Here is a 24,492-nt window from a genome sequence, read left to right on the forward strand (position 1 = left end):
TTCAAACGAATTAAAACATAAGACCCTTATTTTTAGTTTAATTCATATAAATTAAAACATGTTAAAATCTTTATTCCCATATGTGTAGTTTAGAATGAAAATAAGTATGAAGAAGAAAAATAGCAAGAAGGAAACCATGATTTTGATTATCAAAGCATAAAATAGAAAATTAGTAAGAATTTTTTTTATTGTCGATGTGATACCTATTATATTTCAATCTTATATAATTCTGAACATTCGAAAAAGCAAATAAAAAAAAAAAAAAAAAAAAAAAAGATGATCTCATAAACATTCAAATGAAGAATTGCTCAACCAAAAATTTCACAAACAAAATAGAAACAAATTTAGATTTCAAGCAAAAATATAAAATACTAAAGAAACACTTAATTTTATATTTTATATAAGAGAGAGAGAGAGAGAGAGAGAGAGAGAGAGAGAGAGAGATTATATTTCAATCCTATATAATTCTGAACATTTGAAAAAGCAAATGAAAAAAAAAAAAAAAAAAAAATCCCATAAACATTCAAATGAAGAATTGCTCAATCAAAAATTTCACAAACAAAATGGAAACATTTAAATTTCAATCAAAAATATAAAATACTAAAAAAAAAAAACTTTAATTGTATCATTAATTGAGAGAGAGATTAAATAGACCGATTCAATTTTATTTAAAAGACCGATTCAATACTTAAAGGACTGGTTTAGTTACTAAAAAGTATGGGTTCATACCACGTGTCACCATTCTATCCCATTCTAATGAAGAACTTGGCTTTTATATATATATATATATGATAGGATGGTAGTTATAAAGGATAAATATAATTTCTCCAAAAAGAAAAAAATTATCATTAACCATTGCTTGGGACGTGACAATTGACATGCCACCTACGCGGCTACGCCCAGGATTTTCAAGAATTTGTTTCACATTCCACAACTAATGCAACTAGAACCTAATCAAATTTGAATCAAACATTAATACCTAGAAATCAAATTGCAAATCCCTAATCACATTTTCTCCAAAAGTCCATCTTTCCCAATCAACCCAATTAGTGTATGGGTCAAATTCGCTTAAGGCCAATTAAGAACCTCAATTTTACGATTAGTTGTACCCCACAACTAATAATAGAAATATGATATGAGATAATAAATTCCTTTTGGGTAGGAGAGACCACAAATGAACTCAATTAGGACTGAAGACAAATCACAAGACAAGCTTTTTCTTAATAATTCTCTAGCTTCTGATCATTACACTTGTCCCCTATTTATACTATTCCTTAACTACTAAGCCAATACGTAAAAGACTAATACAACACGTAAAGTAATACTACTACAACTAGACAACCAAATAACATAAAGTAATACTACTACTACAACTAGATAATAACGTAAAAGATAGAATTAGACTACAAGAAGATAAATACGTCGATAGAAACGATTAGGACTTCCACTGCTTCTAGGACTTCTACTGTACGTTGGAGGTCTTCTATTGCACGTTGGAGACCTTGGACTTGTGGTCCTACGTGGAGTTCTAACCTCTATGTAGAACTCTATCATACTGCAACACAGCACACATTTACATTAAGCAATAAACACAAAACAAAACATGAATTTATGCATCTTGTCATCAGAATCAACATAGAAGGGAAACAAACAAAACCATGTTTTGCTATTTGTTTGAAGATGTTTGTTTTGCCGACACATAAACATGGTGCATTATTTTCACCGTTCACACCTAGCATGCCAATAAACAAAAGGAGACACATAACTGAACAACAATAACTGTTCAATTAGTTGCCCATAGCTCTAACTACGGTTCACCACCAAGCTCCACTCGTAGATTGTCGTATGGAAGCACTTTTGGTGCCTGCTCAACAGAAAAGGAAAATGCCACCATTAAGCATCATAAAGCATTAAATTATCTATAAAAGCATCAGAAAATGATAATAGATATACAAATTTCAAAATCGAGAGGAATATACAGATAAGTTATTACACATGAAAGATACAGACCAGACACAGAAGGAGATCAGGACCCTATACTTCCCAACATAATAGCCACCTCAAGGAGAATGTTTAATCAGTTCACTATCCAAAAGAACTGGTTTTAGCATCATATTTTGATGCAGGCAGGTAAAATCTCACATAAAAGCAAACTTAACTACCAAAATTGTTTCAAATTACCGACTAAATTTGATACAGGCATTAACCAATACCCTCCTTATGATACTTACGAGTCAATGGTAGTGTAGAATTTCCAGCTACGAGCTATACTTTAATGGTCCGCAATTCTAATGGTGGGTTTCATACTATATGTTTTATTTGTTACTTAATTTGAACTTAGTAGTCAAAGCCCATAGAGTCCAAGAATCATTAGAGTTAAGTTTAGTTTTTTTATAAATACTGATGTAACACTTTCAATTATAACTAGTCTGAGAATTTTTGGTAAAAAAATACTCTTGAGAATTGTGTTACAACCCTATCTGAAGTGTGATGCCGAAGAAATCCTATGCGTGATACTTAAGAAAAACTAGGTGTGATGCCTAGAGCTAACTTCTTTTTCTTCTCATTTTCCTTTTAATTTTTCACCCATTTCTGTTGAGATCCATTTTCCAACATATACAAATTCAAATCAAACAAGAAGCTATTTTCTAATAAATAACCAATAAGCAACTCAAGTCAATGAAGTCCTAGATCCCACAACTAAGGGCCGGCCACATGAACCCCCTCTAAATGTTCAGATCATTGCAATTTCAGAAAAATCCTCTCTCCTGTAGCATCTGGAGCCACTTTTCGACTGATTTACCCCCCTTTTGGAGCTTTTCCTAACAAATTCCATTAAGAATATTACTACCCGCTTAAGCCATTGAAAATTGGCAAGAAACTCATCCCAGAATAACCAAGGCAACAAATTCACTTCATCAACAACAATAGATAAACCAAAGTGATAGGAATCCACGTAGGAGCCAAAGGATAACTCATCCCAACAAACATTACACAAGCACAAGGGTAGCTGAAGATAAGGAGATAAGTGAGAAAGGAGATAAAGATCAAGGCCAATGCAAGTTACATGAAGACGAGTCTAAGTGAAGAGTAGTCTCACAGGAAGTCAATAAAGAGTAGTCATCTATCTACTACCAACTATGTTATGTTATCATTATCTTAGATATTCTGTTGTTATCTTTATTCGTAGTAGTCATAGTATAAGAGGGGACATTGATTAGCAATGAGGTATTGAGAATTATTATATCTTGTGGTTCATTTCCAAACCTCAGTTGGATTCTTTGTGGTCTCTCCTACCCGAAAGGAGTTGTTTATCTTAATAAAGCTGCAGTATTTCTTTTATTAGCAGTAGGTTCCTATCAATTTGGTATCAAAGCATGACGACCAACAAGGACCGCATTGAGAAACTTGAACTCGATTTTGACGATTTGAAGCAGACGTTGTGTAACGAGATCCAGAAGCTTTGTGGGACGTCTAAATCCCAATTTCATGAACTGAAAGAAATGATTGCTCAATCCCTTGACAAGGGTGAATCGTCGACCAAGAGGAATTTCAAGGGCAAGGACCAGGTTCCTAACCCTGAGGACAACTCATGAGAGATCAAGTCAAATGGATGGGAGCACCAACCGCATGGCCTTAGACCTACAAAGATGGACTTCCCCCGATATGCAGGGGATGATCCCACCGTGTGGCTGAATCGTGTGGTGCAATACTTTGCCTACCCACATATTCTAGATGACCAAAAGGTGTCGTTGGCTGCCTTTCACTTAGAAAGTGAGGCCAACCAATGGTGGCAATGGCTACAAAAGGTGTATCGGGAGGACCAGCTTCCCATAACATGAGACACGTTTGAGAAAGAACTGCTGATTCGTTTCAGACCTACCGAATTTGAAGACTATAATGAGGCCCTCTCTAAAATTCATCAAAAGGGGACATTACGGGAATACCAACAGGAATTCAAATGCCAAACAAATCGGGTGGTCGGGTGGACTCAAAAGGCTCTCGTAGGAACCTTCCTTGGGGGGCTGAAACTAGAGATCATGAATGGGGTGCGGATGTTCAAACCCAGAACTCTTCGTGATGCCATTGAATTGGCCAGGATGCGGGATGATATACTCTCGCACAGGAGAGAAACACGGGAGGTCGGATGGTCAGAAATTTATACACCAATCCAGACCATTGCCAAAACCACCATATTCTGCTGAAACACCCAACCACGACCAGTGTACCAGCTACAAGAACCTACTCATCAGGGATCGCAAAAAAATTATCCTGGGAAGAAATGTAGAAGAGAAGGGCTCAAGGATTATGCTTCGGGTGCAATGAGAAATTTACCCCGGGTTATCGATGTCAAAAACCAAAAGCTTTCTAGATCGAATCCTTCATGCCCGCGGAAGTGTACAAGGAAGTGGAAGTCCTAGTGGCAGAATCCAAGGGGAAAGCCGCACAGTTTGGCGAGGAAGGGCCACTCATTTCCCTCCATGCCCTTGCTGGCTGTGATGGGCCCAAAACCATGCAGGTCACATGCATCATTGGGACAAGGCAATTGGTGATACTGATCAATAGCGGGTCAGCCCACAATTTTGTGGACCGGAAGCTGGCACAAGATCTGCAGTTGGCAATAATTCTAGTGGAGGAATTTACAGTCAAAGTGGCGAACGGGGAGAAACTCTGATGTAGAGAAAGCTATGAAAAGGTTCCAATCTCTATCCAAGGTTTTCAATTCCTTACTACTCTATATGCTTTACCCCTGCATGGTTTAGACATAGTATTGGGAGTCCAATGGTTAGAGACCCTTGGCCCAATAACTTGTGATTGGAAGAGCATGACCATGTGTTTCAAATGGGAGAACCAATGTGCTACCCTCACTGCCAAGCCAGCAAGGCCCATCCAAGAAGTAAAAATCCGTCTTCAAAAGGTTCTTGAAGTGCTTAGTGACCAACAATTCTTTGTTAAACCTTCTAAATGCACATTTTGGTCACCGGAAGTGGATTTGATGAAGCAAGAAGCGATAAACGTGAAAGAGAAACTATGTTCTCAATGTACAAAATCAACAGACGTTGATAGAGAAAAATGATAATATTATTGATGGCAAAAACTGAACTGTTTATTCCATTACAATTACTCCTAATTTATAATGAAACCCTAAAACTACAAAACCATAAAATATTCTAGGAATGGAAATAAACAAAAGAAACAAACTATGAAAATACTTGGTGGCTACATAAGCCGAAATATAGAAAGATACTATGGTGTGTTTGGCAACAGAGTGGAATAATTATTCCACTCGGGTTTTTTTCTAAAACCCGCCCACCCGCCCGAATACCCGAGTTTGACCCGAATTTCATTTGAATTCTAAGCTGACATTTTGAGTAATGGCTGGGACCCACGCGCAGGACAAGCTGTCTCCCAAAAAGCGCGTGGGTCCCACATAAATAACAAAATAATACAAATTTAAATAAAAAAAATTAAAAGAAATTAATTAAAAAAACAAGGGGTGGCCGCGCGGCCTCCCCCGACCACTGGGGGTGGCCGCGCGGCCTCCACCGACCAGCGGAGGTGGCCCCGCGGTCACCCCCGACCCTTGGGGGTGGCCACGCGGTCACCCCCGACCCTTGGGGGTGGCCGCGCGGTCACCCCCGACCCTTGGGGGTGGCCGCGCGGCCTCCCCCGACCCTTGGGGTTGGCTGCCAACCAGCAGCCACCCCTGCATCATTTTTTTTTATTTTTTATTTTTAATTTTTTTTAAAATAAAAATTATTTATTTATTTTTTAATTAAATAATCAATATATAATAAATTATTATTATTTTACACAACTTTTCAAAATACCAATCATTATACACAACTTTTTAAACTTCCAATCATTTCTTACTATTAAAATATAATATTTTTCAATCTCAAAATTCAACATCCAAACACAATTTTTTACCTCGATATTTGTAAATAGAATTAGAATTCAATTCTAATTCTCAAAATTCAATACCCAAACGAACCATAAAGCTATTAAAGAGTAAAATCTTCTAAGAAAGGAAATAAACAACACAAAGGGAAAATATAATAATTAAGATAATTCTTGACGACTACGTCAATCTAAATATGAGAATCTTCTAAAAGGGGAATTAAGAAATTTAGAAACAGTTATTATGCAGAATATCTTCCAAATCACAATTCGTCAATACTCTCTTCTTTCCTTCTTAAACGACATCTAGTAGTTGACCCCTTTCCTTTCTTGCTTAAATCTTATTGATTTGATACTAATATGATATCTATTATGGATGTAAAAGAATCAATCTCTTCGCCACATCATAAACCAATTAATTAATTCTCGGCGGTACTAAAAGTCCCACGGGTAATTTCTCACTCATGCCCCTCGGTCGTTTCTCACTCTTCATTGACCCAGCCGGTAGCATTTTCCTTTTGTACTTCCACCGCTAGATATTAGTTGTCCTTATGTCCACTTGGTGCCAATGATACAAAACGTCTCGCTTAAAGTAGTTTACTCGTCGGAACCTAATGTTTACTTCCGACGATAAAACCTTTTTCGTTTCAACTTGCTAATAACCCTTCGGTAAACCTCTTTGTTCGACGGTAAGATTGTTCCTGAACAAACTCATTTGTTGACAATCCCAATGTCAAGACGAGACCACTCGGGAACAAGATGGAATACTTGTTCCACATCAATCACCCCCACTAACACAAAACTCGTCCTTGAGTTTTCTTGGGAATATGGTTGTTCCTCTGGAAGTTGATTCTTGAAAAGATATTCGCCATATTCCTCTGTCGCCTTTGTGATTTGAACCAACTGTACGTGTTGTTCAAGAGGTGGTGGACAATCTCCAATTGGCTTGGTAGATGGCTCGCAAGGTTGCGATTGCACATGTTATAATTTTCCATATCTCATGATGATGCCCACATCAATCCTAAAAGGAAGGTATTGTGCCTTCTACTGTCCATTCTTCTCCCTCACTCCAAAAAAACTCGTCCACGAGTTTCCATTCATGTATAGGGGCTTATCTGGGGAATGGGACTTGAGCAATCTGCCAACATTGATGTTCTTTGTCCGTCGAAACAGTACACACTTGTTTCCCTTCAATCTACTATTGGCTTCAATTGGGAACTGGAATTTGTGCCCCAGTATCAACATTGTGTTACTTTTCAATCAAACATTAGCCTTGACGAGTTCGTAATTGGACCGCATCCGCAATGTCTTTTTCTGCTTCCATTTAACCCTCATATCGGCAAAGCGAGAGGGACGTCCTCGCCTCCTTCACACCATTGGTAAACCATGTGTGGCCAAGGGCCACATAGTTTGTGTTTCGTTTCTTTGTTGTGGTGCGAGTAACAGTTGCTGCAAAACACAAGTGACACGATCATCTTTATTAAATTTGGAAAACTCACCTCCAACATAATCACCATGATTTTTAGTGTGAATCCCGTTATCTTCTCCAAACAAATCTGCATTCTCTTTTGTTGCAATTATGATGATGGTGCCCTTTTGCATTTTTTCTTCCTTGCCTCCTTTTGCGGTGCTTCCTCCAAAATTTTCTCCTTGTCATCTTTCTTTGATGTTTCCACTGTCTTTAATGGGAATCACTACCTCCTCCACCGCAACCAATATTGGATGTGCGCAGGTGGGGCTATCATCATCAGTGCCCTTACTTTGAGGTGGTTCAATTGGGTAGGTTGGGAATTAATTGCTGCTTCTGCCTCCTAGAACTTGGTTGCTAGGCAAGAATTGTCACTGAGATGGTGGTGAATGGGCTGCTACTAGCCTCGTTGCTGAACTGGATGATTGTGACGGTGTCAATTTCTGCGCCAATCGCAACTCCATGGTAGAATTGACAGCTTGTGGTGTAGGACCACGACCAACAACTGATCAGCCACAAGCCATCTCATCGACGCAATTCCAATTGTGATAGTGATGCCTTTTGCCGCCGATCCCAAGACGAGCAATGTTTTGTTGTATCTTCTGCAACCCGCGTTCAATACGTCAAACCGCTAAGCATGAGTACGGATGGCTACCCAAAGGGCTTGCACTCCACATTCTTTGTCGTCGAAATGGTTGCTTACGTTTCCGTCGTTTGCCATCAGACCAGGATAGTCAAGGCTTTGATACCAATTGACGTAGCGAGAAGCGATAAACGTGAAGGAGAAACTGTGTTCTCAATGCACAAAATCAACACACGTTGATAGAGAAAAATGATAATATTATTGATGGCAAAAACTGAACTATTTATTCCATTACAATTACTCCTAATTTATAATGAAACCCTAAAACTACAAAAGGATAAAAATATTCTAAGAATGAAAATAAAACAAAAGATACAAACTATCAAAATACTTGGTGGCTACATAAGTCGGAATATGGAAAGATCCTAAAGCTACTAAAGAGTAAAATCTTCTAAGAAAGGAAATAAACGACGACGGGAAAATATAATAACTAAGATAATTCTTGACGACTACATCAATCTAAATATGAGAATCTTCTAGAAGATGAATCAGGAAATTTAAAAAAAAGTTATTATGCAGAATATCTTCCAAATCACAATCTGTCAATAGTCTCTTCTTTCCTTCTTGAACGACATCTAGTAATTAACCCTTTCCTTTCTTGCTTAAATCTTATTGATTTGGTATATTAATATGATATATGTTATGGATATAAAAGAATCAATCTCGTCGCCACATTATAGACCAATTAATTAATTCTCGGCAGTACTAAAAGTCCCACCGGTAATTTCTCACTCATGCCCCTCGATCGTTTCTCACTCTTCATTGACCCGGCCGGTATTCTTTTCATTTTGTACTTCCACCACCAAATATTAGTTGTCCTCATGTCCACTTGGTGCCGATGATACAAAATGTCCCGCTTAAAGTAGTTTACTTGTTAGAACCTAATGTTTGGTTTCGGCGATAAACCTTTTCGTTCTGGCTTGCAAATAACCCTTCAATAAACCTCTTTATTCGACAATAAGATTGTTCCTGAACAAGCCCGTTTGTTAACAATTCCGATGTCAAGATGAGACCACTCGGCAATAAGAGCATCTCGGGAAGAAGATGGAATTCTTGTTCTACATCAGGATTACTTTTTCTTTTTCCTTTTTTTTTTTTTGATAAGTAATTGCAATTTATAAAAAAGTGCAGAGGGGCGCAACCCTTATACATAGGAAGTATACAAGAGAACCCCTAAAAGGGACGAACAGAGAATAATTTTAAAAAGTCTACATAAGTAAAAACATTCAAACTATGATGGGACGCTATCCAAATTTATAACGTATTGAGCACCCGCTTCCGTAGCTCCACCATAGATGTCTCTACATCTTAAAAAAGTCGCGCATTCCGCTCCCTCCAAATACACCACAATAAGCACAGAGGAGCTAACCGCCAAGCTTCTTTAACACGACCACACCCTATCGCCGGCCCCCAACTATTTAACAACTCCAACACCAATCGGGGCATAACCCACTCTACCCCAAATAAAATAAGAATGTAGCTGCCAAGATCCCGGGTGATTTCGCAGTGAAGCAACAAATGATCAATATAGACTCCCCGCTCTTCTTACACAAACAACACCACTCAATCACTATAACATTTCTCTTACGCAAGTTATCATGCGTCAATATTTTGCCCAAAGCAGCTGATCAAACGAAGAAAGCCACCCTTGTTAGAGCCTTAACACGCCATATATTCTTTTAGGGAAAAGAAGGAAAAGATGGGCCATCTTTCCTAATAAGCTCTTCATAGAAGGATCTCACCTCAAACAAACCTTTTTTAGAGGGATTCCACACTAACCTATCGCCCTCTCCATGTTGAGCCGAAACGGAGTATAGTCGATCGAAGAAAGAAAGGACCATATCCATCTCCCAATCCTGAATTTGACGCGTAAAGAGAACATCCCACTGAATAACACCATTATGAACAGCCAAATTATCTAGCACCATCGCATCTTTGTTCCTCACTATACTAAAAAGAGCTGGAAAGTATTGCTTCAAAGGTCTATCCCCACACCACCAATCATGCCAAAAACTAATATGTGATCCATTCTCCACTTCAAAACGAACAAAATTGCGAAACTTCTCCCACCCCCTCCTAATATGTTTCCATACACCCACTCCAAAAGAACCCGACACCTCTTTCAAGCACCACCCACCCTTTAGACTCTCAAATTTGGCATCAATCACCAATCGCCATAAAGCCTCTCTCTCCCTCCACAACCACTTTCCCAGGAGTGCTCGATTGAACTGGATGAAATTGTGAGCTCCCAACCCACCTGCATGCAAAGGAGTACAAATCTTGTTCCAATTCACTAGATGAAATTTGGTCTCGTCACCAATGCCTCCCCAAAGAAAATCCTTTTGAATTTTATCTAGACGATTAGCCACCCTCACTGGAATAGGAAACAAAGATAAGTAATATGTAGGAATATTGGAGAGCATACTATTAATAAGGGTCAACCGGGCACCCTTCGACAAATACATTCGCTTCCAACCCGCCAACCTCCTTTCCATCTTTTCAATAACACCATTCCAAATAGAAGTGGACTTGTAAGAGGCACCCAAAGGCAAACCCAAGTAAGTTATAGGCAAAGACGCAACCCGACATCCAAGAAGATTAGCCAACCCTTCGACATCCTCTACTTCACCAATAGGAACAATTTCTGATTTTTCTAAGTTAATTCTCAAGCCAGAAGTTGCCTCAAAGCATAAGAAGATACATCTCAGATGTCGAATTTGTTCTTCTTGAGCACCACAAAAGATCAATGTGTCATCAGCAAACAGGAGGTGATTCACAACTAAGACCTCGGAATCCCTGGAACCTACTAAAAACCCTGTCAAATTACCTTGATCTAATGCGGCAGTTAGCATCTGACTCAAAGCCTCCATAACCACCACGAACAATAAAGGAGAAAGAGGATCTCCTTGTCACAAACCACGAGAACTATTAAAAAAACCCGATGGGGTTCCATTTACAATAATAGAAAATCTCACCGTAGAAATACAAAAACGTATCCAATCCCTCCATTTTTCCCCCAAACCACATCTCTGCAACAAATAAAACAAGAAGTCCCAATTCACATGATCATATGCCTTCTCCAAATCTAGCTTACACAAGAGTCCTGGGTCCCCCGATCGAATCTGACTATCCACACATTCATTAGCAATAAGCACAGAATCCAAGATTTGTCTACCACCAATAACCGCATTCTGTGAGTTGGAGATAATCTTGCCCAAAACAGATTTAAATCTGTTCGCAAGGACCTTGGATATAATCTTGTAGATCCCTCCAATCAAACTAATAGGGCGAAAATCTTTCACCTCCATGGCACCAATCTTCTTTGGAATCAAAAAAACGAAAGTAGCATTAAAGCTTTTTTCGAACTTACCTCGAGAATGAAATTCTGCGAAAACAGCCATAATATCATATTTTAAATTATCCAAACACTTCTAAAAGAATGCGATAGTGAAGCCGTCTGGACCCAGTGCCTTATCTCCGTTCAACTCCCTGATCACATCCCACACCTCCTCCTCAAAATCTCTTTCTAACCAAATACTTTCATCCTCATCAATGGATAGGAAAGAAAGACCATCCACCCTTGGTCTCCAAGAATAATTCTCAAAGTATAGATTGTTGTAAAACTGGATTATGTGCTCCTGAATCTCCGCAGGGTTCTTGGAAATTTCACCCTTGATCTTCAAAGAGTTCACTTGATTGAATTTACGATGCAAGTTTGCCACCCTGTGAAAAAAATTTGTATTCTTGTCCCCTTCCTTCAGGCACAAAGCTCTAGATTTCTGTCTCCAGTTCAATTCCTCAAAAAGAAGAGTTTTCTCTATCTCTCTCGACATATCAATCTTGCGAACCCTTTCGTCCTCCTCTAAGCTACGACATTCTTCAATAGCATCCAGCTCTCGAATACCCTCCAATAATTCTTTCTTTTTCTTCCCTATATCACCAAACACTTCTATGTTCCATTTCTTCAAATCTTTCTTCAAAGCCTTCAATTTATTAGCCAAAATAAAACTAGGTAAACCAGAAAATTCATAAGACAACCACTAATTCTTAACCTGCTCAACGAAACCCTCATGTTTCAGACACATGTTCTCAAACTTAAAGTACTTGTTACCTCCTCTTGGTGCCCCACAATCCAGCAACAAAGGAAAATGATCGGATAGAAGTCTTGGCAATCTCTTTTGAATCACTTCAGGAAAACTATCTTCCCACTCCGGAGAAACTAAGAGTCTATCAATTCTAGACCATATTTGATCTTCCTGATTATTTGACCAAGTGAACTGGCCACCTTCAAGAGGAAGATCCACCAAATTTTGCATGAAAATGAAGTCCGAAAACTCTTCCATAGCTGCGGAATAGCCGGCACCACTAGATCTCTCACTTGGAAAACGGACCACATTAAAATCTCCCCCAATACACCAAGGCAACTCTCACAAACTCATTAATCCAGCTAATTCAATCCACAAATCATTCCTATCCCTGTCATCATTCTGGCCATAAACACCCCCAAAAGCCCAAACTACATTATCTCCGGTGTTGCGCAAAGAACAAGCAACGGTGTACCTACCTACGCATTCCTCTACTTTTTCCACCACCCTTCTATCCCACATTAACAAAATCCCACCCAACGCTCCATTGGCCCCCAAATAGCACCAATCAACATGATAGCAACCCCATAAACTTCGCACCACCTCCCTAAAGATAATTGCCATCTTTGTCTCCACCAAGCATACAATATCCGCCTTCCACTCCTTTAGAAGCCCTCTAATCTCCAATCTTTTCTCAATCGCATTAAGCCCTCTAACGTTCCACGCAAGTATTTTAGGCTTCATAAAGACAAGATGAAACCCTACCTTTATGTCGGCCTTTATCAGAATGAGCCCCTTTCTTCTCATAGTTAATAGACCAAGCCAGCCTATTTAATTCCCTCTGCCCTTTCGCCCCTTTTGGAGACAAGTAATTAGTCTTAGGTGCTGCCAATGCACGGTCTCTGGCAGCTTCAATCTCTTCAAGCACAACCAATAATTTGTCCTCCAAATCACCACAAGATAGCCCTATAATTGGATAAAATCTCTTGATTCTTTCCACCACCCATCTAGGTGACACCCTCTGCCCCTCTCCATCTTCCACAGCCAATGGTGTGATTACCATCGGCTCACATCTCTCTAACTCCCCCTGACCATCCCTGTCTTTATCTTGTAGCAAGAGGCCTTCAGAAAAATGGTCTTGCAGATTCAAAGAACAATCAAGATTAGCTCCCTCCTCAGCCACCAAGTTATTTAAAGAAGACCCCCCAACCTCCATTTTGACCCCTGTATCTTCCCATAGGCAGTTTCCCACTAGATATCCCACTGAAGATGCTTCAGTTTTGTAGCCCACTTTGCATTCTTCTTGCCTCTGATCCACTAATTCTGTACCAAACTTAGAATTCCCCAAAACAGCATACACCAGCGAACTGGAAACCTGAGGAGCCATCACCAAACCTCCAACAGCTTCCGACAAACCAATGAAGATCCTTCTTCTACAACATAACCCTTCTTCTCTAACTCGATAGCCTTTCTAGCTTCATGTGAGCCGAACCCAGACTGACGAGAGCAATCTGATTCTGACCCTGTAGATGCGACCGCTAACTCCTCCGGCTGTCTTATGGCTAACTGCAAGGCTTCCGATTCTCCTCCCCCACCGCACAACACATTCTCAGAAGCTAGAGAAGCCTCATTCCTAACCATCGAAATAAGCCCAGCCTTCTCCCTGCTCAGAGTCGAACCCGCCTTCGGTTCGGCCTGTCCCTGTTTGACTTTCCAAACCGCCGAAGATTTTCGAACTTTCTGACGCTGATAAACCCGACTAGGAAAACCGAGTCAAGACGTGGACGTCAAATTGCCAGAACCTATCGGCGTCAACTGCACATCTGAAGTAGAAGCACCGGCGTCCAGCGAGAAACGGGGGGTTGGAATGGGACGAAGGACCGAACCTGCCTTAGCCTTAACCAAAAGCTTGGGCTTCTTAATGGGAAAAAACAAAGGGGCTTTACCTTTTGAGGGATGGACTGACTCTGAAGGACCTCGGGCCGACAAGGGGTTTGAGGGCTTAGAGGATTTGGGCCGGGGAAGTTTTGAGCCCAATGATTTAGGCTGGGTCTTGAGTAAAGGGCTTGGACCGTGAAGCTTAGGTCCACTACCCATCAAATCATCTTCCAATAGGTGAAAACCTTTCAGACAATACCCGATTTCCACATGTAGCTTCTCCAATGTCTTCCTGATGCTGCGAAGATCAAGGCTATCACCGAAATGATCCTTGCGTGAAGCAGAGGGTAACGTAGGGGAGCTTGAGCCAGCCACCCCACCCCACCCCTTAGGCTTGAAGCAGACTCTTTTCCCAACAAATCAGAACGAGACACTGGAGCTGTCTTCAAAGGATTATCCCTTGCCGGAGACGACTTTTCCGTTGAAATCTCCTGAACACGACCGCCCTTCTCTGAAGACTTCGCACGGGCCTGGATGGGTATCTCCTTATCAGTATATGTCGACATAGCCCCAGCACGCACAGGAACAGCAAGCCACCTTGGGACCCTAGCAATAGTGGAATTGGAAGGACCAAATGGCTCTTCAATCTTCGGTAGAGAGGATCTCAAAACTTCAGCAAAACTCTTCCTCAACCCGGATTTAGGTTCGGGTTGTGAAACTTCCTTACCATGCAAATGCTTCGAGTAGCTTGTACTGCCAGCATGAAGACTATTGAAAGCTAAACGAAGCTCCTCTCCGAAATGCTTCCACCCTTCGCCAAATATCCCTTTAGGCACCAAGGCAAAACCTCTCCTTCTTCTACCCTCATATTCTTCTATGGTCAGAAAGAAACCATGCCTATTGGAACATTGTTGTGCAAGAATCCGAGGGAAGCCCGAAACGGATTGGTTCCAGAACACTCTACAGTCTTTAACCGTTACCAGATCATGAAAAAACTTTAGCAACCATGCAGCCTCATCTTTGTCTAAGAGAATGGACCTCGTCACTCCTTTGCGTTTTTCAAAGATCCTAATACCTATACATGCCCCCACCACCGACAAAGCAAACTCCTTTGACTCGACCGACCACCAGCACGAAGAAATCACCATCATACTTTCACTAATTTTTGTAATCAAACCTTCAACAATTGTAACAACTCCTCCCAAAGTGCCACTATTGGAAATTCATTGATCCTTTAAGAAATTCTTTTCAGTCTTTGTATTTCTGTGTGGCCCGCTTTTCAATTTGCCCATAAATAAGAGATGTGGATATGATCTATCACATCAGGATTACTTGGGCCACATTATTTCTATTGAAAGTGTAAGGGTAGATAATCGAAAAATAGAGGCAATGCAAGCATGTCCTCCACCGCAATCCATTACGGATCTTCGGGTATTTTTGGGTCTCATGGGTTACTACTGCAAGTTTGTGCGAAACTATGGATTGATTGCCAACCCATTGACAGAACTACTAAAAAAGGGGAATCTCCGTTGGAACCCACAAGTGGGGGCGGCTTTGAAGAGCTCAAACGGGCCATGGTAACAACACATGTTTTGGCTTTACCCGATTTCACCACTGTGTTCATTGTAGAGACGGATGCATCAGATTTTGGCATCTGAGCCGTGCTGAGCCAAAGGGGTCGACCCATTGCTTATCTAAGCAAGGCTCTAGGCTCGGCCAAGAAGGCTTGGTTAGTCTATGCCAAAGAAATGCTGACTATAATGGAAGCAATTAAGTTGTGGTGACCATATTTGTTGAGCCAAAAATTCCAAATCTAAACCTACCAGAAAAGCTAAACCTACCAAAAAAGCATACGACTCTTGCTGGAGCAACACATTGTGACACCAGAACAACAGAAATGGGTCTCTAAATTGGTGGGTTTTGAATAGATTGTATATCAACCGAGCCAAACAAATGTTGCTACAGACTCATTGTCTCGTCTGGCCACCAACCCTGTACTACTCTCGATAGACGACCCTAGCCTTACGGGGCATATCAGGTCCTCACTTCAGCCGATGGGAAGAATTAAAACACATCAAGGCTACGGACCCCTACATGCTAACACTGCACAAGAAATTACACAAGGCGCCAGAGGTGATGGATAATTACAAAGAACAAGAGGGGTTGCTCTTCTTTGGAGGGAGGATTGTAGTGCCACCAACATCATCTCTCAAACAAGAAATTCTACACGAATTCGACCCATCAAAGATGGTGGGCCACTCGAGTATTCTTCAAACACTAAAACGATTGGCCCAAAATTTCTATTGGGAAGACATGAAGTCTGACCTTCAGGCCTATGTTTCAGCTTGTGACATCTGTCAACAAAACAAAGGTGAAGCTACATCCCCAACAAGTCTTCTCCAATCGTTACCAGTGACTACCCAGGTATGGGAAGATATTAGCCTCAATTCTATTGATGGATTGCCAATGTCCGCAGGGAAAAATTCCATTTTGGTGGTTGTCGATCGGTTGACGAAGTATGGCCATTTCTTTGCCTTTGGACACCCATACTATGGCCATTTCTTTGCCTTTGGACACCCATACTCAACTAAGAAAGTGATAGAAGTGCTTGTCGCAGGCGTAATGAAAATCCATGGCCTCCCACGCTCCATTATAAGTGATCGTGACCCCATCTTTCTTAGCTTGTTTTGGTGAGAAAGTCGCAAGGAACAGCATTGAAGACTAGCTCTGTCTACCACCCGCAAACCAACGAACAAACTGAAGTGGTCAACCGAAGTGTAGAGCAATGTCTCTGGTGCTTTGCAAACCAACACCCGAAGAGTTGGGAATCTTTTCTGAAATGGGCAGAACAATACCACTTACCATAACTCCATAGGTACCACACCATTTCAGGCATTGTATGGACGTGCCCCACTGCTTTTGGCCAACTATGACATTGGGGTTTCTCTAGTCAGTGAAGTGGACAAGCTTTTACAGGATCGTGAAGAGCTAATGAAGGAACTCAAGCTTAACTTACAGCACTCCAACAACCGTACGAAGCAACATGCGGACGCTAAACGTCAACAAGTGAAATTCGAGCTAGGAGATTGGGTCTACTAAGTTGCACCCATATCGCCAAAGCATCGTATTCAAGCAAGCACACCAAAAACTGGCGAACCGATTTTTTGGGCCATTTCAAGTGATAGCTAGAGTGGGTCCAGTAGCCTATCATCTCGCACTGCCGGTAGAGTCCAAAATACACCCTGTGTTCCACGTCTCATTACTAAAACAAAAGCTGGAAGAGGTTGATATCATCGCAAAGGAGCTACCCCCATTCTCGAAAGACACAGGGCCCTGTATTGAGCCACTGCAAATCCTAAGACTATAGGTGGGTGAAAAGGAGAAAAAAATTCATTTCAGAAGCATTGGTCCAATGGAAGCAATTGTCTGCGGAAGATGCAACCTGGGAAGACACTGAACAACTTCAACAACAATTTCCAGCCATTAACCTTGCGGACAAGGTTCCTCTTCAAGGGGGGGCTAATGATAGGAATCCACGTAGGAGCCAAAGGATAACTCATCCCAACAAATGTTACATAGGCAAAAGGGTAGCCGAAGATAAGGAGATAACCAAGGCCAATGCAAGTTACGCAAAGATGAGTCTAGGTGAAGAGTAGTATCACAAGAATTCAATAAGGAGTAGTCATCTATCGACTACCAACTATGTTATGTTATCATTACCTTAGTTATTCCGTTGTTATCTTTATTCGTAGTAGTCATAGTATAAGAGGGGACATTGATTAGCAATGAGGTATTGAGAATTATTATTGTTATCTTGTGGTTCGTTTCCAAACCCCAATTGGATTCTTTGTGATCTCTCCTACCCGAAAGGAGTTGTTTATCTTAATAAAGTTGCAGTATTTCTTTTATTAGCAGTAGGTTCCTATCACAAGGCATAACTAAGCTCCATGTAATACAAACCACCACCAACAAACCATCATAGAAAAGTCAACATAGAACTTCGCAAATCTAAACCACGAAACTAAAGATCAAGTTGGAGCTATGACTTACAAATGGTGTCTTAGAGGCTTTATCGTTCCACACGGCCAACAATCCCAGAGACACGAAAAATCCCAAACCCCCGCACATCCAAGCCAATGCTTCATACTGTTTCCAAATCCTCAAATGTCTTCAAATTCATATGTAAGATAATCAGAAATGGAGCTCATGAATAGATGAATTGTTACCTTTCCAACTGTATCCGCAATGCGATCTATACAGGGCTCGGGAAATGCGGTCCCGTTGTCCCAAACCAGCTCATCGTTAACATGAAGCTGAAAGAACAAGAACAGGTACAGCATTGTTAGGGCTTCCTAAGACTAAAAACATAGGGATTAGGAAAAAGGGTTTGATGTGCTCACAGGTTTGTCGGGGACGATGTGTTTTCCGACAGGGAGGCCCATACCGGACCGAAGGCGAAGAGAGGAGGCGACGGAGCGGCCAACGACGCCGTTTCCGCCCATGATTCTAGACGCTACGTCGCTCAATCTGCCTGCCATTTTGTTTCCCTGATTTGCTTGTTTCTCTAGAACCCAAGACTCCCTTTTCTCCTATTGTGAGTGCGGGATCAACGACGCCGTTTCAAGTGTAATACCCTTTGTATTGGGGCGCTAGTGATTTTTTGGGTGGATTCAAGTAATGTCAGCTGGACTAGAGCTGGCAATTTTTGACAGTATCCGCGAACTTGACACGAACCCAACATGAAGTTAAAGGGTTAGAGTTAAGCTTAAAAGGGTTTGAGTCATAAAAGGATTGACCCGTTAAACCCGTTTAATAAAAGGTTCGTTACAGGGTCAATCTACTTGACTCGTGAGTCAACATATTTGACACGTATACTTGAATATTTTTTTTCAACATTAAAAATTTAATTTAAACAATCATATTACCTCTCTCACTGTCTAAAGAGTAAAGACTAAACTAAAAAAAAAATCTCACAAAAAACAAAACTAGTCTTTTTCTTTTATTGAGTTAGAACTTGAACAAAAAAGACAGACTAAAAAAATTAGCAGAGTTTTTTTTTTTCTTTCAAGTTTTCGAACTTAGAAGTTGATGTGAACCTCGTCAAGAATAACGAGACCCAACAACGAAAGGGAACCCAAGATCGTTTTATGAACAGATTCGAATGGAAGACCTCAACCCGTTGTTTATAACAAACAAGAACCTCGATATAAGGAAGATACCACAAACGGTGGTGGAAACTCCGTTTGATAAGTCGAGATGAACGCCACGGGAAATCCCGATAAGTTCGAGTAGTTCTTCAAAGAACCAAAGATAATAAACCTCACAAGTTTTATGAATAATCAATGTCTGTCTTTTTCTTTACAACCACATGCTTAAATAGGCTTTACAAAAGACTAGCAAGCTCTTTATCCCTACGCAATCTCTTGCGGTCCAAGCAATTATTTGGGCAACAAACCCATTATGGAAAACTTAGAAATATCAAATCAAAATATACTTAAACATCTAACTTGAATAAGGCATGAAATCGTTCTAAATATGGTACTCTTCATATTTCCATGCCGGTTCACCATCAATTATCTTTGTGGTCCAACATATTTCCATGTCAGTCCGCCATCAATTTATTCCGCATCAATTTGGTTTAGATTTCCTGCGATTGTTTTCTTGCCAATTCTTAGCCTTGACCAGATCCTTCTAGAACTTGAATCAAGGAGACAATTCTTTGTTGCCCACGTGGATCATGCTCAATGGGCCTCCACGAATTTGCTTGAGCCCATAACTCTTGGATAAGACCGTTGAGCACATCCTTGAACTTCTTTGCTCGTGCTCTCGTAACCGGCCCAATTGGTACTTGAACGAGATCCTTCGAAGCGGTGCCTTGATCTCCATCATTCCCCTCCTCTTGAAAAGGATTTGCTCTCAAATCATCACCTACATCAAAAGGACTCAAATCAGTAACATTAAAAGTGGTACTTACATTGTACTCACCAGGTAAATCTAGCTTGTAAGCGTTGTCATTGATACACTCGAGGACTTGGAAAGGGCCATCTCCTCTTGGGAGCAATTTAGAACGTCTTTTCGCTGGGAATCTTTCTTTTCTCATATGCAGCCAAACCCAATCTCCGGGTTCAAAAACCAGGTTCCGACGTCCCTTGTTGGCTTGTGTGGCATATTGTTCCGTTCTTTGCTCAATGTTGAGTCTTGCTTTCTCATGAATCTGCTTCACAAAGTCAGCTTTCTTTTTGGCATCTAAATTAACGTGCTCCGTCAAAGGTAAAGGAGAAAATGCTTTCTCTTGTTCTTCTCCCCACCGAAATCTAACGTTCTTCTTGATCACTTCGGTAAGCGGTGCGGCTAAGCTACTGAAGTCTTTCACGAACCACCGGTAGAAACTAGCAAGTACATGAAAACTACGAACATTACCTACACTTGTGGGGCTCGGCCAATCTTGGATTGCACGTACCTTCTCTTCATCAACCTGTATACCTTGTGCACTAACAACAAATCCCAGAAATACAAGTTTATTGGTGTAAAAAGTGCACTTCTTTAAATTAGCAAACAACCTTTCTATCCTTAGCACATCTAAAATGGATTTCAAATTTACTACATGATCGTCTATGTTTTTGCTATAAATGAGTATATCATCAAAATAGACAACAACAAATCTGCCTATAAATGAACGCAAAACATGGTTCATAAGTCTCATAAAGGTGCTCGGAGCATTAGTCAAACCAAAAGGCATAACTAACCATTCATACAAACCATATTTTGTTTTAAAGGCGGTTTTCCATTCATCTCCTTCTTTTATCTTAATTTGGTGATAACCACTTTTTAAATCAATCTTAGAAAATATGCAAGAACCATGTAGCTCATCTAACATATCATCTAAGCGTGGGATAGGATGACGATACTTTACCGTTATGTTGTTGATGGCTCGGCAATCAACGCACATTCTCCACGTCCCATCCTTCTTAGGTACAAGTAAGACCGGAACCGCACATGGGCTCATGCTCTCCATCACGTGCCCTTTCTCCAACAATTCACTTACCTACCATTGAAGCTCCTTTGTCTCCTCGGGATTACTCCTATAAGCTGGTCGGTTTGGGATGGTTGCACCGGGAACTAAATCAATTTGATGTTCAATCCCTCGGATTGGAGGTAACCCATGTGGTGTTTCCTCGGGGAAGACATCCTCGTACTCTTGTAAAAGAGAAACAATAGAACTAGGCAAAACAAGGTCAAGTTCGTTAGTGTTTAAAAGTGCCTCTTTGTACAAAAGTACAATCATCGGTTGTTTTGAAAACATTGCCCGCTTGATCTCACTCACTTTTGCATAGAAATTCTTTTGTTTTCTCTCTGATTTTCTCTCAAGGGCCGAACTTTGATTTTCTTTCTCTCTCTCATTTTTCTTGGCCTCTCTCTGTTTTTCACTCTTTTTCTTTTGCTCACTCTCTTTCTTTTGATCACTCTCCTTTCGTAATCTCACTTGATCCTCGTATACTTGCTGCGGTGTCAATGGTACAAGAGTGATTGATCGTTGATTAAGTACAAAAGAGTGCTTGTTCGTAAAGCCATCATGCTTCACTTGCCTATCGAACTGCCATGGACGCCCTAGCAATAAGTGTCCCGCCTGCATCGGTACTACATCACACAACACTTCATCTTCGTATTTACCGATTCGAAATGCAACTAACACTTGCTTGTTCACCCTTATCTCACCATTATCATTTAGCCATTGCAACCTGTACGGTCTAGGGTGCTTTATCATGGGCAATCCCAATTTCTCCACCATAATTGTGCTTGCAATATTAGTACAACTACCACCATCAATAATCACACTACATACCTTGTCTTTAACGTAGCACCTAGTGTGAAAGATGTTCTCCCGCTGTACTTCATCAACTCCTTTTGCTTGCAAGCTCAATGCTCTCCTCGCCACCAATGTCAATGCGTCAGGGGCTAAATACTCCTCATCGGAAACATCCTCCAATGGCGGCATGTTGTCGATGTCGGAATCTTCATTATCGGTCACAATTTCTCCATTGGCTTGCAACACCATGGCTTGCTTGTTTGGACATTGACTTGCTATGTGGCCCCTGCCTTGACATCTAAAACATTTAATATCACGATTCCTAGAGGTTGAGGCTTCGGTTTTACCTTGAGGAACGTGGCTGGTGGTCGCAGACTTGGGCTCGGGTTTGGGCGTTTGTGACTTGTCCAGCGGCTTGGCATGACTCGATTTCCAAGAGGTAAAACTAGAGTTATGGCATGCACGTGTCCCACTCCCTCTCTTGAGTTGTTGTTCCACTTTGATAGCCATATGCACCATATCTTCCAATTCCACATAATGCTGCATCTCTACCTTATCATGGATCTTCTGGTTTAAGCGAAGTAAAAATCTAGTCATTGTAGCCTCCCGATCCTCCTCTACATTAGCACGGATCATAGCAATCTCCATCTCCTTGTAGTAGTCCTCTACGCTTCGACTCCCTTGTCTAAGACCTTGTAGCCTTTTGTACAACTCTCGGTAGTAGTAACTTGGAACGAACCGCTTTCTCATCACTACTTTCATCTCCTCCCATGTGTCTATTGGGCGTTCTCTATTCCGCCTCCTGTTTATCACAAGTTGATCCCACCAAGTAATAGCATATTCAGAAAATTCAATCACGGCTAATTTTACCTTCTTTGTCTCGGAGTAGTTGTGGCAATCAAACACTAACTCCATCTTCTTCTCCCACTCAAGATATGCCTCAGGATCAGATCTACCTTGAAAGGATGGAGTCTTCATCCTAATACCACCCAAGTTGTTATCTTCACGATTCCTAGCTTCTCTAAATCTTCCTCCAGGTCTCCTATTGTTAACAATAGAACCCCGATCTTCTTCTTCATCAAAACAAGACCCATAACGTTCTTCATCCTCCTCCCTCGGTGGAACTCTTTCCCTTCTACGAAAATTATGACCGTTTTGTGGTTGCTCCTCACGTCTATTCTCCATCTAATCTATCCGTTCGTGAACCTGCTCCATCTCCATCTTCATCACACGCCTCATCTCACTCATCATGGCCTCCATAAACATTTTCGGATCAGCCAATTTTGCATCATCTTCGGCAATACTCTTACCACTATCGTGAGACATGATTGCTGCAAAACAAAGGTTAGAAAGGAAAAAAAGATCCTCACGAATCACTCCCTTACGTGTTTACACTCAAGAAGGTGATGGAGTTCAAGGCACCGCTTTGAAGGATATCGTTCAAGTACCAATTGGGCCGGTTACGAGAGCACGAGCAAAGAAGTTCAAGGATGTGCTCAACGGACTCATCCAAGAGTTATGGGCTCAAGAAAATTCGGGGAGGCCCATTGAGCATGATACACGTGGGCAACAAAGAATTGTCACCTTGATTCAAGTTCTAGAAGGATCCGGTCAAGGCTAAGAACTGCTGAGATTATTCGTTAATTTAGAAGGATCGGATTGCAAGACTTATTTTCTTTACCTACCTAAGATCTTTATTTATTTTCTTTCCTTGCTAGGAATTGATTTGGACTTTATTTTCTTTCCTTGCTAGGAATTGATTTGTTTACTTATTAGGATTAGAACTACTTTCTCCGCAAGTAATTTTCTTGTATAAATAGGTGTACCTACCATGTAATCGAGGAGACATTGATGATTCATAAAACTTGTGAGGTTTTATTCTCTTTGGTTCTTTGAAGAATTACTCGAACTTATCGGGATTTCCCGTGGCGTTCATCTCGACTTATCAAACGGAATTTACACCACCGTTTGTGGCGTCTTCCTTATACCGAGGTTCTTGTTTGTCATAAACAACGGGTCGAGGTCTTCCATTCGAATCTGTTCATAGAACGATCTTGGGTTCCCTTTCGTTGTTGGGTCTCGTTATTCTTGACGGGGTTCACATCATTTGGTATCAGAGCTCAGTTTCTAGTTCAGGTTTGCATATCCCTTCACATCACTATTTTGAAATTTTATTTCATTATTCTTAAAAGCCAGTTGCTAATCATCAAAAAAAAAAAAAAAAAAAAAATCGTGTCAAAATTCAGATTTGTGATTTTCGCGAATCTTTGCTTTAATTTTTCTGATTTGAAATTTTCAGATTTGAATTCCATTCTTAATTGATTACGCGAATCTTTGCTTTAATTTTCAGATCAATAATTTCAAGATTTGGATTTTCTTTCCATATCTGCAACTTCCATCTTTGAATTACATGTCGTTATCAATTGTCCTTTTGTCTATTTCCATGTCCTTGTTGAAATCTGATCAATAATTTCAAGATTTGGATTTTTCTTTCCATATCTACAATTTCCAAATTTGATTTACACGTCGCTTTCAATTGTCCTTTTGAAAATTTCCATTTTCCTTGTGTTCAAATCTGAAATTCCTTGAGTAGTTCTGGGTGAATTGTTGCTGGAAATTTTGAGTTGTTTGTTTAGTTTCAAAAGAACTAAGAGAGAATTATCGAGTGGAAAAAGGCAAGAGTGGTGAGAACATCAGAGGGTAAAAGCCA

At 40.7% G+C, this 24,492-nt stretch overlaps 1 protein-coding gene across 1 annotated transcript; it reads right to left on the reverse strand.

Annotated features, from left to right (window-relative positions):
- Window positions 1-1,586: 1,586 nt before the first annotated feature.
- On the reverse strand, window positions 1,587-18,576 carry LOC133854722 (NADH dehydrogenase [ubiquinone] 1 beta subcomplex subunit 8, mitochondrial). The gene is made up of 4 exons (XM_062290979.1): window positions 18,376-18,576; window positions 18,202-18,288; window positions 18,026-18,121; window positions 1,587-1,864 (listed from the first exon to the last, which is right to left on the reverse strand). The coding sequence occupies exons 1-4, from the start codon at window positions 18,511-18,513 to the stop codon at window positions 1,808-1,810; spliced, it is 378 nt and encodes a 125-aa protein (XP_062146963.1). The 5' UTR covers window positions 18,514-18,576; the 3' UTR covers window positions 1,587-1,807.
- Between the last annotated feature and the right edge of the window lie 5,916 nt (window positions 18,577-24,492).

The sequence above is a fragment of the Alnus glutinosa genome, chromosome 13 (assembly GCF_958979055.1).
Source record: "Alnus glutinosa chromosome 13, dhAlnGlut1.1, whole genome shotgun sequence".
NCBI classification, from domain to species: Eukaryota; Viridiplantae; Streptophyta; class Magnoliopsida; order Fagales; family Betulaceae; genus Alnus; species Alnus glutinosa.

Bases quoted from the DNA above. Each gene is read 5' to 3' on its own strand.
- LOC133854722 (XM_062290979.1), bottom strand. From the start codon at position 18,513: ATGGCAGGCAGATTGAGCGACGTAGCGTCTAGAATCATGGGCGGAAAC. The intron at 18,289-18,375 runs GTGAGCACATCA...TTGTTCTTTCAG, and splicing joins ACATCGTCCCCGACAAACCT to CTTCATGTTAACGATGAGCT. The intron at 18,122-18,201 runs GTAACAATTCAT...ATTTGGAAACAG, and splicing joins TTGCGGATACAGTTGGAAAG to TATGAAGCATTGGCTTGGAT.